This window comes from Phodopus roborovskii, unplaced genomic scaffold (assembly GCF_943737965.1).
Source record: "Phodopus roborovskii unplaced genomic scaffold, PHOROB, whole genome shotgun sequence".
NCBI lineage: Eukaryota > Metazoa > Chordata > Mammalia > Rodentia > Cricetidae > Phodopus > Phodopus roborovskii.
In genome coordinates this window covers 15,328,742-15,345,546 of record NW_026126407.1, presented here as the reverse complement: position 1 = coordinate 15,345,546, position 16,805 = coordinate 15,328,742, and the positions used below count along the sequence as shown (strand labels likewise).

Genomic DNA, 16,805 nt, shown 5'->3' with positions numbered 1-16,805 from the left:
AACAAGTTCTCCAGGGGCGTCTGGTGCCTGCTCCAGTTCATGAAGCACTATCTGAATAGACGTACACTGCTGCAAGGGTCCAAAGGGAGAGTGATTCCCACTCACCCTGTCCTTCCTTACCAATCTCACCTCGCAGAGCTCTGTGGAACCCATCAAACTGCAGAGCCCTTTGGTTTCCAGTGGACATTTCCAAAGTAGGCAATTTGGAAAGTTTCCGGTGAGTAGCTTTATGGGATAAGTTGCTTTTCGGGTCTCTCATTAGTAGTGTTCAGAGCAGTGCTAACTAAACATTAGTAGATGTATGACTTAGTCACAGATCACTGACAGATCATATAGCAACTGCCATCGTAGAGGTATTTATGAGTCTACTAGAATGTGGTCACACTCACTTGTTTACCTGCTGTCTAGGCTGCTTTGGGCCAAGACTGGCTTGCAAAGCTTTGCGTATTTATTCTGACTCTGTATTTAGAGAGAAATATTAATGTTTCTCAAACAGTAATAAGGGAAATCCCTACCGATGGGCACTCCCTATGTGCTTGAGGCATCTGGGAGCTAGCTAGTGCCCCAGGGTCCAGCACTGTACTGTGTAACAGGGTCAGAGTTCATTTCCAGTGTGGTTCTCTTGGTCTTTTCACCATTATTTATGACTCAGAAATTCTTAGAAGAATTGAATGAATCATTTTATTAGAAAAATTGCACTACTACAGAGTTCTTTCATTACTCCTGGGTAGATTCTTCATCTTAGCCTCACTTCAGGCACCCCAAGTCCCCCAGAGAATTCTACAGAAGGTTAGTGCCTGTGATTTCTTCTTAAAAATCTGCCATTACCCTTCACCCACTTCCCTGTCAGCCACCCTCCGCCGTTCTCCCAAGGGCTCTTCAGGATGCTAAATTTGGAGAAGCAAGGCAACACCAGCTAGAACCCACTTGGATGGGTTTTCTTTAGTCTTCAGGTTGAAAGTCCACACGTAGGTGGGTCCCCGCTGACAAGTCTTGTACACAGGACAAGCATAGGCACTTCGGAAATCTTGCTTCTCTGCTGGAATGGCCTTGAGGAACATCACAGGCATGGGAGGTGTCAGGTCCTTCAGCTTTGCCTCTGTAATGATGCCAGCCTGGGAATAAGAATACAAAGAGATGCACTTTAGTGCCAGAGCTCAGCCAACCAGCCTTGCTTCAATGAGAGGAATCAAGATATTCTACTGTCATTCCTGCCCACTCTTCAGGCTCACCCATTAATGCACAATGGAAACTGTTTGTTCATTTGTTTGAGAGGGAGGCGTTGCTATGTAGCCATGATCCCCCTGCTTTAGCTTCTTGAGTGTTGGGATTTTAAGTAGGTGATACCACAACTGCCTTTAAAAGTCAGATGCTGATGTAGAATTCTTAGTTTGCCCATCATGTATAGATTAATCCATCTCCAGATAGATTCTCTTTTTTACTTTTTCATACATTCATTTCATCAGAATATGAAAGGCAAGTATTTGGCAGATGTCGTGCTAGGTGCTAGAGATCTAGCAGGGGAGGAAGCGTATTGAAAGGATTTGTCTTTCTAGTTCTGAGGCTGATGGGAGGCTTGGTGGGTGCCAGAATTAGTGGACAGCGGGGCTTTCATTAGTCCTTGGGGCAGACCACTGATGCTGAAGAGGAGCAGGGCAAGCTCAGACTGTTTGTTTTTAACATACCATAAAGCCATCCCCTTTAAAGCGCATGATTCAGCATTCCTAGAGATTAATAACAATTTACTAGTTTCAGGTTAGCTTCGTCACCCCAGAGAGAAATGCAGTGTCTCTTACCAGTTGCCATCGTCAGCTATCTATGTGCCAAATGCAGTCCAGTTCTCTTACATGGTAACCCGTTTGATTTTCACAGTGGCTGTTCTCTCATTTAACAGTTTGGTTAATGGGTGGGGGAGGGGGCTTTTGAGAGGAAATATAGACTACAGCCACATGGTTAGTAAATGGTGGTGCTGAGATCAGACCCAGCTAGTGTGGTTGCACAGGCCTCATTTTAAGTACATCCTTCTCCCTCTTCAGAGCCTATGCTCTGTATCATTCTCACTGCATAAAAATGCTCTCTAGAGAAATGTACCCATGTAAAAAATATTCCGGAGCACTGCACTGGGCAGTCAATGTGCATGTCATTCAACCTGCCCCAAGGTGTCCTTCGGCTTGCACCCAGACTATACCTGTGTGTCCCAGCAGGCACCTTCCATGAAGAGACCATAGATGTAGGCCCCTTCCCGAGGAGGGCTCCGGAACTCCTCTCTGTTCTTCTTTGTCACATCACATTGCAGGGCCATCTGGTCTAGTGGCCATTCATTCTTGCGAGCCATGGACTGCATGATGGCAGTCAGGAAGGACTGGGGGTTGAAGAAGCCTGTTAACCACACAGTTGAAGGCATCGAGAAATCGCCTGTCCACACCTCCAGCTCTTTGATCCTGTTAAGCAGGTCCAGAAACCAGACTGCCAGGCCTGCCGTGGATGGGTAAGCGCGCCTGGCCCAGGGTTCTGGGACCACATCTAGGTACAGGGCATTCTGTAAGATTTCCATCTCACTGGTCATGGTCAGCTCCCCCTAAAGACCAAGAGTAGAACAAAGAGTAAGGAGGCAGAAGTCCTGGGAAGCACTGACCTCTGCATACTGTGACTCACAGGTAGGAGCTGACTCCAGTTGTGGGGGCTACAAAGTGTGGTCCTGTCTAGTATTTTGCTTTGCAAGATTTGTCTTATCAAGGCTGGTGCTTTAGAGCGTGCCTAACACCCACTGCTGCCTCTTCACAATGACAATGATAAAAGCTGCTTCTGCTCCATGAGGCTGAGGCAGCACAGGCGCATAAGCTGAATTCCTACTGGAATTACTGGGCCTCGGTGCTAAAGGCTCCCACAAACCTGACAAATTCAGCAACCTTTTTGTGGCTTCACACTTCTTAAGTCCTGTTGGCTGCATTTCATGTGCCCAGAAGCTACACGTGGCCTGGCAGGCATGGATTTCCTAGCAACTCAAGCTTTTTGCTTGGTCTTACTGTTGAATTCTGAGAGAAGGTAAGGAAGTCAGGCAGCTGCAAAAGAAGCCAAGCAGGATTCTGATCTTCAGAAGGCTCTCCTGGATTCCCAGAGTGCTTGTGAACTCTTTTCAACATGAATATGAGTAAAGGGGCTGAGGAAAGACGGGCAGAACAGATGTTCCAGTCTGTCCTGCACAGCACAGATACAGAGGATAATGATACTGGGTATTAAGTTGGGTTCTCAGAGTAGTTAGTCCCCATAGATGGGGAAGGCTATGTTTTCTGTAGGATGTGCCTTTTCCAGGTTATGTTACAAACCTTATATGTTTGAGCTGGCGGTGGTACATGCCTTTAATCCCAGGACTCAGGAAGCAGAGGCAGGCAGATAAATCTGAGTTTGAGGTCAGTGTGGTCTACAGAGTTCCAGGACAGCCAGAGAACTACAAACTTAATGTGCCTATAATGTCACCATTAGTTTGCCAATTTGGTTAAATGCGCTATCGAGAAGAAAAAAATGGTGTGACATGCATGCACGTGTATGTGTGTAAAAGATTTCATAACCAAGGCTGGTCTTCAGCTTACATCCTTCTGCCTCGGCCTTCCAAGTGCTAGGATTGCAGGTGTACAGCACCATGTCTGGGAAGTGATAAGGTTAAGTTTACGCCTCCACAAAACAGTCCTAGGCTTTATCAAGTTTGGGTTTATCTATGGAAGTTATTTACTGTACTTCGGGAAGTCTGGGATTTGTTTCCATAGTGCAACCCCACAGGATTCATAAGTCTTTAGGGCAGTGAAGTGTGATGAAATGAAAACGCCTTGGTTCTTTGGTAGTCTACTGTGCGGACTATGTCAGAGTGAGACAAATACTTAGTAATTCAGGACTTGAGACAGCACCTGCCCTTTGCTTGTAAAAAGAAGTCCTTTGTCTCCATTTATCTCCCTGGACAAGTCAACAATACTGTTAGTTTCAGATTTCACTGAAGCCTGCTAAGTCTTGGTTATAAGAAATGATGTGCTTACTGTTGAAATAAGTGTCATGGTCTGGGCAGATAGCTAGCTTAGTTGTCAAACACGAGGACCTGAGGTCTATCCCCCAGATCACACGTAAAAAAACCAGGCATGGTGGTATGTGCTTTTTAGTCCCAGTGCTGGGGAGGTGGAGACTCACTGGGGCCATCTAGACTTGTCTACTTGAGTTCCAGGCCAATGAGAAACCCAAATGAGATGGATGGTCCCTGAGGAACAACATTCGTGGCTGACCCGTGGTCCCTATATGCATGTGTATATATATCTCACCCACATAAATCCTCACAAACCCACCTCCCTGCCCCACAGATGTGAAGAGAAGTGGAACTATGCGATTGTGGCTATGTACTGAGTTATTTGTCCAAACCCATAGGAAGGAGAACACCAAGAGAAATCCCCAAGTGAACTGTGGGTGCGTTGCTCATCAGTTGTAACACGTGTAGACTTTGGGGATGCTAGGAGTGTTTTGTGTGATGGGACTGCCTGATGTGAATCTGTAGTTGCTATGAACTTAAATAATTTCTTAAGTGCAATACTTAACACCCTTCAGAAACCTAAACTCCTTTTTTGACAGCAAAGAAGCATAAAATATCTAACTTAGTTTCCTTAGGATTTCTCATGCATCTGCTTATAGTATCATTTATTCTGATGATTTTGCAATGAATGACCAAATGCACAAGCAAGAGAAACTAAAAGAATGTGCTGTCTCCTAGGCTTCCCACTTTACCACAGAAGCAGGACGTACTGAAGAGTGGGAGCCACCTTGTAGTTTGGTTTCCGAATGCAGGCATTTTCATTACCTTGAGCAGTGTAGAAAGGATTGTCTTCAAGGGGCTGGAGGCAACCAGTTCCTGCCCTTCCCCGATTCACAAAGTGTACCTGCATCGCCTCCTTAGCCTAGAGAAATACAGCACTGGCAGCCTGTCCTTAAAACTATTCAGAACAAACAACACATTTCCTAAGATTTTGCCAGATCAATGGAAGCTGTCATAGGGGGGCAGGCAAGAGTCTATGGCCAAACTCTGGCCACCAGCCCTCCCCACCCCTCTCCTTCAGCAACCTCTAGTACAGGTCTCCTTAAAATTATGATACAATAATGAAAATGGTTTCCTGACTTTTTCTGGCCTGGCTCTGAGCAGTACTGGTTAGTATCCAAGCCTACCTGCCCACAGAGTGGGCCAGCAAGAAGAAAACTTAAAAATCGGACTCTTGCATCTATCGGGCAGCCTTGTGTCCCAGAGTCCTGTGACATACTTCCTTGGTTCCCATACAGATGGGAAGCTGAGAGAACACTGCAGTTTGTGTGGCACCTTTCCCAGGTATGATGAAGGCTGCTTGTCTGTGACCTTATCCTCTTTATCCATCCCTATAAATAAGTGCTTTCATAATCTTCTGTTGGTACAATAGAATAGAAGCTTTATTTTTTCCTATAGGCCTTCATTCCTTTTAGTCACAATGTGTTAGATTCATAGGCTGTGGTCAGGCCAAAGCTAAGGAAGAAGGTATAGGTGAGACGAGAAGCCTCCCCTTGAAAGGTCGTCAGTAGCCAGGCTATGGTCAGATGGCAGCAGCAGCATCAGTACATAGATAGGCTGGGGAAAACACTACCTTGGGTATTTCATGCCAACCCTATGCTGACAGATCACTATCCATTTTCTCCCACCCCTTGCTGGGCTTGACTCTGCTGGTACCTTCACATGTTCTAGGTAAGCACTACACTATGACTGAACTACTTCTCCAACCCTCAGTGTTGGGAAATAGAATTTCACATGGTTAAAGCTGACCTTGAATTTGTAAGCTCACCTCCCAAGTGTAGGCATTGCTGGCATATATACAAATCATTACTCCTGGCCATTAGCTTTCATTTATATAAGTCACCAGGAAGTCATCTTCCACTCTGCCTTCCAGACTGAAGTTGGTAGTGGCTTGTGCATTTTAGTGTCTGGTAGAGAACAAGATAGCCAAAGGTATCATGGTATCATCAGGCCTGGCTAGCTGCTGATCAAAAGATCAGAACATTATGCCCCTCCCAACTTGATCTGGAAGTCAGCATAGTCTGCAGGAGTCAAGACCAAATGAAAGTCAGCCTTTGCATTTGAACAAGTGCACAAATTAGAAAAACTAAAGCATAGTGAAAAAACCCAAAGTCATCCATCATTTGAATAATGAGAAGTTCCAGACATGCCCAGATGCTGGGCTAGCCAAGTGAAATGGGACCCATGAGGGTTCTGAGATTTTTCTGGCAGCTGCATTTCAAATTGTGAAACAGGTTAGTTTAATTTTTCTAATATTTCTTTGCATGATACCTAAAATAAAATGCCAAATATTTGAATATATAATCAACAAATTATTAATGACATATTTTACAGTTTTTGGTCTTTTATCTTTAAAATCTAATGTGTCATTTATATTAATGTCTACTGTTTTGGATAAGTCTAAAACTTGAATTCTCATGTTTACCTCTAAGAAGAGAATTTTCTAAATAGTCTCCTAAACATGCTCCTTTGAAAAGTATATGCTCCCTTGAAAATTACAAACAATGAAAAAAACAATGGACTACCATTTAAGAATTTTGTAGATCAGGCCTTTGTGCATCTGACTAATGGGAATGAGAACACCTAGGGAGGCTGAGAGCCAGATGTCTGACAGTGGTGAATTCCCAAGAGAAATTCTCTCTGTGGTACGTGTCCATGGCTGGCTGCCTTTCCCCAGATTTCTTCCCTACCCATACATATTCTGTGTGCTTTGAGCTGCTCCAGGCTTTCAGGGATATATCTGGCAGCTCAGCTAGGACTTTCTGGGAACATGGTCTTATGGCCAGTCAGTCCGTTTTCATCATAAAGGCTAAGAGTGTTTGGTTAATGACTCAAAGGGTCAGGCATTTTGGAACTGTGGTGCTTAGTTGGGATGTCATTTGGCTTGTCTTATGTGCTGGGGGACTGGAGATGCCCACTTTTTCCTATATTGAACCAGTGACTGCTGAAGCTAAGTAAAGGACAAAGGGAAAGTCAGCAGGTCACCTACTCTCCCCCTCCCCCAGCAAGCTTGGAAGCAGACTTCCCCACTGTCCCATCTAGCAGGTGCTGGAGTGCTTTATGTCTTGGCCAGCCCATCTGGGAGGCCCTTCCTCTGCTGCTTTCCCTGTTCTGAACTCTGCTTCCTTTTGCCATGAAGGGCATCCTCTGTCTGTCTTCTTTCTTTCTCGTGATGTGTTTTAGAAGCTGCACTCACCCCAGGGTCAGCTTGCACTGCTTACAGGGCTTCAACCTTGATGTCATCAGGGAGGACAGAAGGACTGGTAGATGGAGATAGGGATGGGAGAATGTGTTATGAGTCTGATGACCAGACTACTCTGGGGAAACTCATGGAACTGTTTTCTGAGGATTCTGAAAATACCTTACAGCTCATACAAGTTCCTCACTACTTCTAGGTCATCATTCTATCACTTTCTAGAAGTTCATCTTATATTGTTTCTTGTCTAGGTGAACTCTTAGAGGAGCCTTTGATCACTAGAAGCCCCGTTCTTTTGTCCTCAACTGTCCCTGTCTACCTTTCCTCAAAGGTCTCTTCTGTGCCTTCTCCTCTGGGGCCTTCCCTTGTGTCACAGGCCTTTGTCTGCTTCTTCCTTGAGCCTCTTATTTATGAACCCCCACCTTCTATCAGGCTGTTCAGACAGGGAAGGCTCCTCTTTAGCCTCTTAGTATCCTTCCCCACAGAGCCCATCAATCAACATTGTGGGAACTAGACTGAAAGAGAAACTCCACTCTGCTTTCCCATCTTTGCCCAGGCATTCTTCATGATTGACTACACAGAGCCACAGTGAAGGTTCTTAGAAGAAAAATGAACAAATTGGAAGTCAAATGGGTAAATAGCCTGCACCAAATTGCATGGCTTCAATAAGCTATGACTGCAGCAAACCTACTCAGGATAATTGCCACTATACACCTGCTTCCCCAGGATTGGAGATGCAAAATATGATGGGCGAGGGACTGCTTTACATTTGAGACTGCTGTGGAATTTCACATTTATCTGATTATATGCTGGCATGGAATTTGAAAGCCATCAAACACTGCCTGTCCTTAATAGGCTAGGCATTCCTATTATTTCCCTCTGTCCATATTGTGTGTGTGTGTGTAGGGGGGATTGGAGATTAAAAGTAGAAAAATTAAAACAACCTTAGCTTTTGTTCTATTTGGTACTTTCTATAGGTGTCTACATGCAGAAAATTTAATTGCTTTTCACATACAACTGGACTTTGTAGCTCTAAAAACTAGACATGAAGCACCAGAAGAATCCAGACTTGGATTATGGGAGCCTAGCTGGGCTTTCACTGTAAGCTACAAAACCAAAAGACACACATACATACAAACTTCTGAGACCCTGGGAATCAAACCCAGGGCTTTATGTATGTTGGGCAAGCTCTATCACTGAGCTGTTCCACCAGCCAGAGATTATAACTCTTACTAAAATTAAAGATGTAAGTCATTACCCATGGGCATAGAAGACTCTTTGAACAGGGGCCGAGCTCTATGCAGATTCTTTCAGATGTCCCCAGGACCAGACTCTGGCTTCTGTATTGACACCTCTCAGACATTTAGGTGGCTTTGGGACAGTTGCCCTTCAGCTCCTAGACTCCTTGGTGTCTGTCACTCTGCCCCTGTGGGGTCCAGCCATATTTGTCTTACCCATGACCTTGCTCACCTGTAAACCGAGGTGCAGCTCTCTCAGTGAGCGCTGGATCTCTCTGGTAAGGGTGTTCATGCGTTCACACTCCTGGAAGGCAACTACAATGTAGGGGGTGCGCTCCTCCACCTTGGACATCAATTCTGGGATGTTAAATTCATCTGTCACCCGATCCAGTATTTCTTCCAGAAGGGTCTTGACCTGCTCCATGGTAGAAAATAGGCGATTAAGGAGGGCCTCCATGGAAATATATGCCTGGTATATAGTAAATCTGGCCAATAATCTGATGGCTGGGGGGCCTCACAAGCTCCAGGAGTATTAGGTCCTTACTTTTAGTAATCTCCTAAATGGACATAGTATTAAACTGCCTTCTAAATTCATAGTTCTTTACCCATACATAATGCAGCTCTTTGACCTCATCAGACAACCTGCTCTGTTCGGTAGATGAGGGTTAGCACAGAAGCAACTCAAAACCAGAGCGCTTCAAGTACTGACTGTGGAGTGCTCAGTCTCACATGGGACATCTATATCACTCCAGGGATCAGGAGCAGTGCTGGAGAGGGAACAGGACGATTGTAATAGCCAGAAGCTAGTAAGGGCCTGAGCAAAGCACTGTCAGGATGTGATAGGACTGTTGTACTTTTAAACTCAGTCTCAGCTGTGGTTGCAAGTGAGTCCACTCCTCCCCGTAGTTGATTATTAAAAAAACAAACAAACCATGGAGTTGAGGGTGTATGGAGGTGAGAGTCCTGAATCTGGAGTTAAGGGAAGGAGTGTGTGGTGTGTATATGTGTGAAATTCTTGAAGAATTAAAAAAATATTTATTTTTAAGCTATGGGATTCCATCCTCCTGCAATGAACACTAGGTGACAAGTCACCTGCTGCCCTTCTTCTCATCACACTCCGGTTTGCTAGGTCAGGGTTGAGGAGTGACCTCAGGACACTTCTCTCTAGAGGTTGACCAGTTCCCGGTGACTTCTGTCACCAGCATAAAAAAGATCAACACACCTTTCTAAGAAATGAGGTGGAAAAACTCACAGGCTGACCTGACCCAGTCAGCTACAGGAACTAAACTGGAAACCCTTAAGGCTTTGACCTAAGATGCTCCTTGTGGTTCTGCACGGGGATGAAGTGGTGGGCAACAGTGACACGTGTGTGTGGGTCCTCACATCCTCAGGTCCAGCAAATCATGGATCAAAAACTAAATATACCTTGTCATTATTCCATAAACTGTATAATTGTCTGCACAACCTTAGACATTATAACTAAACTAGTGGTGATTTAAGGTATATGAAATGGATGCCTAAGGCCCAGCACTGTGTAAAAAATATACCAGAAGATGTGCATAACATATGCAGATAAAAAGCCATCAACATAAGGCATTTGGGTCTTTAGCATACATAGGGAGGGGCATGGATATTGAGGGACCCCCCCCCCCGTCCCACACACACTTCCTTCTATTCAGTATCCCCAGGGGGCGATACTGTGGTTTTCTATTTGTGAATTCTAAAAGAGGCATGGCCATCTATCACTTAAACACCCTCCCACACATCCCTTTTCCCATACAAACCATCAGCTAATTAGACCAGGGGAGCCAGAATAACCTGGATTTCTCTCCTAGAAAATTGGAACTGAGTTACAGAGATTGTGGGTTATTTGGGGGCAAGCACTTGGAGGCTGAGTCTGCCATTTTGGAGTAAATGGGCTAGCCCAGGAGGTCTGTTAGCAGAGAAAGACAAATGAAGCTGCACACACACAATGGTCATATGGGCTGCAGAGTAGGGGGGGAAGGAACAGGAAAGTGGGAGCAGGTAAGCAAGCACCAGCCCTCCCAAGTCCTAAGGGCTAAGCTCTACAGGCCTGCACCTGCCTGGGCTTTGTCAGCTTTAGCATCTCCATCCCCTCCTCCAACAGCAGGCCTCTATCTCCTTCGAGAAATGATCCTTGCCCCTCTTTCTGGACATAGTCACTGGGCCCAAGCATCATCTTACTCAGTTCTCATGGGATGCAAGCAAGTCAGTTAGGCCTTAGGTTTTCATCCATATACATAGAGTGTCTTGGCTGGCTGCTCCCCTCCCCCAACTCCCAGGGTTGTCTTGAAGATCAAATCAAATGAGCTGATGGATGTCACAGCATCTAAAGCTTTGGAGAACTATATAAATGTAAAGGATGATTAATATTCACCTTGCCTTGAATTGCTAACACACAATCCACTTCCAAGGAAAAGAGCTAATGCTAGAAAAAAAAAATAAAAAAAAAAAGAAACCAAGAGCCTATCACCCCACACCAAATGGGTCTCTGGTTGCTGTCATAGCAAAAAGTAGAATGGAATTTAAATGGTACCTGAAAGCTGCTGCCAGAGCCGAAGACAAATGACTAAATTTATATTATACTTCTGTCTCTGGAGTGGAATTGAAGAAACAGTTCTGTATCGGTGAGCAGCCATTTGGCTGTGACTCACAAAGAGATGAAGAGATGGTCTAGAGGCATTGCTTCAGAATACACAAACATGGGGACGCAGAGTTCTTTCCTGCCTCTCATCAGGTCAGAAGAGGTTTGGAGGCTAGGGAAGGAGCTGGGGAGGGAGAAGAGCTGGACATAGACAAAGGAGGACTCTCTCCTGTGCTCAGGGAACCCCATGGCTCCTTGGAGGTGGGCTCCAAGGGATTATGTCTACTTCATAAGCCAAAACCTTTGCTTTCCCTTCTATTTGGTAAAGTAATACATATTTTCCAGAAATATCAGAAAAGCACCTCCTAGAACCTTCTCATAAGAGGGAAAATACTGTTAAGCTGCCAATATTTGATTATTTGATTGGGTCATACAGATGTCCTTCAATGTATAGAAGACTTTGTCTTTTCAGTCATCAGCTAGCTAGCCACATTCACTTAACAATTGTTATTTATGCATTTATTACCCATTCACCCACCACGATGCTTATCAGTCTCTCCTTTCTTTACACACACACACACACACACACACACATATATATATATATAAAATCTGCCTTTACACACACACACACACATATATATAATATATATAATATATATAATATATATAATATATATATATATAATATATATATTATATATATATATATATAATCTGCCTTATAATCTTTTCTCCCCTTCAGGAGGATTGAATCCAGGGTCTTATGCATACTAGGCAGGCACTCAACCACTGAGCTACAGAGCTGTCCCTATAATGTCTCCTTATTTATTTACTTATTGAGACAGGGTCTTACTTTGTACCTTTGACTGGCCTGGAACTTGCTATGAAGAACAGGCGAGCCTTGAACTCACTGAGCTCTACCAGCTGCTGCCTCCCCAGTGCTGGGATTAAAGGTGTGTTCTACCATGGCTGGCTTTCCTATAAATCTTGAGTGCACTTTTCTGTCACTACATATGGGATGGCTTTAATTCTAAGTATGGATTATTTTGCTATTTTGACACACACAATTTATTGTCCTTCTATTGGTAAGTAATTGCTCTGTTCATTTCTACACCATAAAAATTTGGCAATAAATACATGTAAATATATCATAAAATCATCTGTGTACATTTGAGTGCTTCCTGTGGATGGTTTCTAAGAAACAGAATCATGAATGGAAAACGAACATTTTGAGCTTGGGTAGCTACTGTTAGATTGTTCTACTGTCAATTCAGCCTTTACCAACAGATGAACAGGCCTACATTTTTTAGGTCTCACCACTGTGGATCATCACATATGAAAAGCTTTAGCATTATGAAAAATGACATTTTGCTTCCCTTAGGTGTCACTGAGATAGTGTCACTTTTGTAACTGAAAATGAACCCTTTGAACTGGAACTACAGGTGGTTGTGAGCTGCCTAATGTGGGTGCTGGAACCTGAACCCAAGCAGCAAGTGCACCTAACTTCTCTCTAGGCATTAAAGAAATTTAATCTGCCAAAAGTACCAATCTTTGTTTCCCCAGACTTTGAGGTTTCTAATAAAAGAAGGTACAATGTGTTTATGGTTTTCGTGTTTTACATTTAAATATGTGAGAATCTGAAGCTATTCTCCAAATGGCTAGCTCTTTTTTAGGCACTGAACTGCTTTATCATCACAGAAGGGAGGAAGGCTTACATTCCAGGGCACTACTGGAGGGGGCCAGTGCTCTGGCTGATCACAGTAGTCCCCTCCAGGTTTAGATGTGGAGATATTTATGATTTATTAAATCTTGCCTGAGGATTCAGAAAGCAAAGTCAGCCACAAGCCATAGAAGCCAGGCACACACCTTTAATCCCAGCAGCCAGAAGCTAGGAGGTGGTGGTACAAACCTCTATTTTTGGTGTTTTGTTTTTTCGAGACAGGGTTTCTCTGTGCAGCTTTGGAGCCTCTTCTGGCACTCACTGTAGACCAGGCTGGCCTTGAACTCACAAAAATCTGCCTGCCTTTAATCCCAAATGCTGGGATTAAAGGTGTGTGCCACCACTACCTGACAGTAGTATACACCTTTAATCCTAAAACTCAGGATTAAGAGGTAGATGGATCTCTGTGAGTCCAAGGCCACCCAGATCTACACAAGACTGACCCAGACCTAAAGAGAAACAGCTCACACAGAGGTGTTCTCAGCACCTGGGATCACACACCTTTAATCCCAGCATTAGGGAGGTATATAAGACAGGAGCAAGGTCTCAGTATCAGGCATTCATTCTCCAGCCACATTGAGGATAGCAAGACATCCAGTGTCAGGATTCTTCAGCCACATTGAGGAGAGGCAGCAGGGTCAGCCCATTCAGCCTGGGGTAGTGGTAAGAGCTAGTGGCCCACTTCTTTTTTGAATCCTCAGGCAAGCTTTAATCATAAATAATGCATCACCACATTTAGATGTTGAACTCCAATCCTCAGTATCTCAGAATATGACTGGATTTGAACACAGAGCTCTACAGAGGACATTATGTGATAATGGGGCTGTTAGGCTTGGCCTCACTCCAATCTTATTAGTGCAGATGAGGAGGTTTGGGCACATACAAAAAGGAAAACAAGGGCATGTAAGGGCACAATTGAGGAACTGACCACTGCAGAGAACAGGGGCATTTTTCATTCTGGGTGATGTCACTGTTTCCCCTCATCCTCTGGCTTTATCTTACACATGGGATGGTGGAAAAGGTTGGTTAATATGCTCATCTACATCAAAATCATTAGTGTACCAACTCCTGGACCTAACCCTTTGTCATGGTTTGAGTCTGAAATGTCCCCCCAAGGATTCATTTTGAAGGCTGCTGATGTCTGGGAGATAGATAGGGCCTGGCTTCTAGAAGTAGGCCATTAAGTTCTGTTCTTCTCCCCTGCTTCTGACTGTGCTCTCTCTGCATCATGGTCTATTCTTTGGTGAAGAAGGGTATCTACCCCATGCTCCCAGCTGTTCTACATGGCCTTGCATGCCATGGGAGTGGAAATCCCCCTGAAGCCATTAGCCAAAGCACGTTCTTCCTAAGTTGTTTCTGTAGTTACAGAGATGTGTCAGTAACCAGTTACCTTCTATTTACGACTCAGAATTCCCTTTCCTTTTTTCCAAGTTCTGAAGATTGAGTTTAGGGGTCTTGTACATACAGGAAAGTTATTTTACTACTGAGCTTTACACATATCCCTCAATTATACTTTCAAACCCTGTAGTTCACTTTAACTGCATATTACAACTTTATAACTCCTATTTGAAGGATATCACTCCCAATTTTTAGTAAAAGTCTAGCCTCCTCAGTGTCAATCAGTTTGCTTTCTAGGAATCAGTCCTAGAATCAGCATGAATGTTTGATAAGTGCCCAGCTTTTCTACCCTAACCTTCCAAAACTGTTTCCTTGTTGAGCCCCATAGTGGTGCCAATTAGAGCAGTCAATGATTTTCAACCTGTGAGTCCTGACAGGTGCTGCACATCTACTTTTTACACTACAATTCATAACAGTAGCAAAATTACAGTGATGGAGTAGCAATGAAATAATTTGATGGTGGGGGGGTCACCACAACATGAGGAGCTGTGTTTAAGGATCGCAGCATGAGGATGGTTGAGAACCACTGAGTTAGAGGGGTCTGGCAATGCTGGGGGGTCTGGGGGGCTGGTGAACACACACCTCTTCTAAGTAGAATTCATTGGTCTCAGAAAAAATAAAGAAATTTCACTCTGACGGCCCATTCTTCTGTCCTTTGTTCTACATCATGTTAAGCCTTTGATTCTCCTAAAACTGGTATGCCAGCCACCTTTGTTTTCTACTCTGTAACTTCTCCCTAGCTTCATGAAACTTGCCTGCATTGTGCTTAAAGTATTTTGTGTCCGTAACACTGGGGCTAGAGGTCATCCACAATGAGAAGTGTGGCTGTCCAGATGGGGTCTGGTTGGCAGGTGAGTGGAAAGCTGTTTTGCAACTAATTGCAGCATCATTGTTTACTTTGCTCCCCCCCCAAATCCATAAGTTGATATCAATGCCCCTTCCTGCTCAGCCCTGACCGTCCCTCAGCAGACAAGGCAAATGAAATCTGATTTTGGATTGGCAAAGCCATCTGGCAATCCTGCCAATGTTACTAGCAGAAGGCGTCCACTTGCAAGCCTTGCGATCCCAAACTATCTCAGGCAATACCCACCACGCACCTTTTCTTCCCTTGTAACGCCAGCTCCATCTCCAGCTTGGTGGTCCCGAGGCTGCATCTCCAGCACAGTTCGGAAGAGCTTTTCTGATGTCTGGGTAAGGAAGCCAATCTCGGCATTCGGGTGAAGTCCATATAGGTAAGGAGACTCGGGGGGCAGCTCAGCATCGATATACTGAAACCAAGGGCGAGATCAGCCAGAGTAACTAACTTTTCTCCTATCTGCAAGGTCCTCTGTGGGACAGAGCACCAATATCCTGGTGGAGGACCATGGCATACTTCTCCCATCGGGCACAGTTTCCCCTACTCTGCTCTTGAGGTCACCCTCTTTTCACACCAAACCAGTTCCCTGAAACTCCCCTACAAAATATAAACATGGTACAAAATATAAATGCCCATACAAACTGAAGGGCTCATACTCCCAAGGAAAGGAATTGGAGTTGAAGCATTTAAAACACCGTGTCACGGAACACATCTCTGGTTAATTCTGGTAGCCACAGACAGACTGCCCAAGAATCTTGCCCAGTTTATAGAAGTCGCTTTCTTCATTGTTTTGTGTACCCCTTCACAGTTCTTTTTTTAAAGGGGAAAGCTACATCCCCTGTTAAGTTCCTCAAGGGACTTTTGAAATGTCTTGGTGTTGTTACTGATTAGTTTAAATGTTGCTCATTCTTTAAAGACAATTTTGTGGTTTTCCCTTGCATTTTCTCTAGCCTATTCCTGGGCCCTTGGCAGGTGCACTAGAACCATTTTGATTTGGTTAATTCCAGGGATGTGCAAGGAAGGGATTCTACCTTAATCCACTGGGAATGGGCAAGTCCTGTTACTGTGGGATGCAAGGACCAGGCCTCCTCAAGGATGCTGCTCTGATAGGTGGATTGTCCTTAGACACCAGGGGATGCTCTTGCACTATCATCTTGGGCAAAGCCTTCCAGGTGGTTAGAACTTCCTTATTTCTCATAAGGAGTCCCCTCATTTTGAATTTCTTCTTACAGGTGTGACTGTGATTGATATATTTTTTTTTTAACTTGGGGATGCAAGAGTTTTTTCTGCTTACAACTCTCAGTAACAGTGACTATGATTCTTAAGTTTTCTGAATTAAAAGTTCGGTTTTGTTTGTTTGTTTGTTTATATGACCACTCTTTTCACTTAAATTTGGCATAAACTTCAGTAAGTTTTCTTTCAAGAATGCTTAAAAGTCTAAACCCTCCCCTCTATCTCTCAGTAGATTTCTCATGGCAGGTTAAAGAGAGAGCTGAATGATTTAAAAATAAATGCAATAGGGCCAGGTGTTGGTGGCACACACCTTTAATTCCAGCATTCCAGAGGCTGAGGCAGGTGGATCTCTGTGAGTTCAAGGCCAGCCTGGTCTACAGAGCTAGTTCCAGGACAGGTTCCAAAGCAATACAGAGAAACCCTGTACACAATAATAGCACATAAAAAAACTGAAATGCTAGTAAGAAAAGTCTTAGTGACACTGTTT

At 44.2% G+C, this 16,805-nt stretch overlaps 1 protein-coding gene across 1 annotated transcript in view; it reads right to left on the bottom strand.

Annotated features, from left to right (window-relative positions):
• Positions 1-683: 683 nt before the first annotated feature.
• Dnah9 (dynein axonemal heavy chain 9) overlaps positions 684-16,805 on the bottom strand; it is a 329,177-nt gene continuing 313,055 nt past the window's right edge. The window contains exons 66-69 of the mRNA XM_051180369.1: positions 15,327-15,497; positions 8,736-8,918; positions 2,189-2,578; positions 684-1,115 (exon numbers count right to left, since the gene is read on the bottom strand). Coding sequence (XP_051036326.1) covers positions 888-1,115; positions 2,189-2,578; positions 8,736-8,918; positions 15,327-15,497 — 972 coding nt within the window. The 3' untranslated portion in view covers positions 684-887. The remainder of the gene's footprint in view (positions 1,116-2,188; positions 2,579-8,735; positions 8,919-15,326; positions 15,498-16,805) is intronic.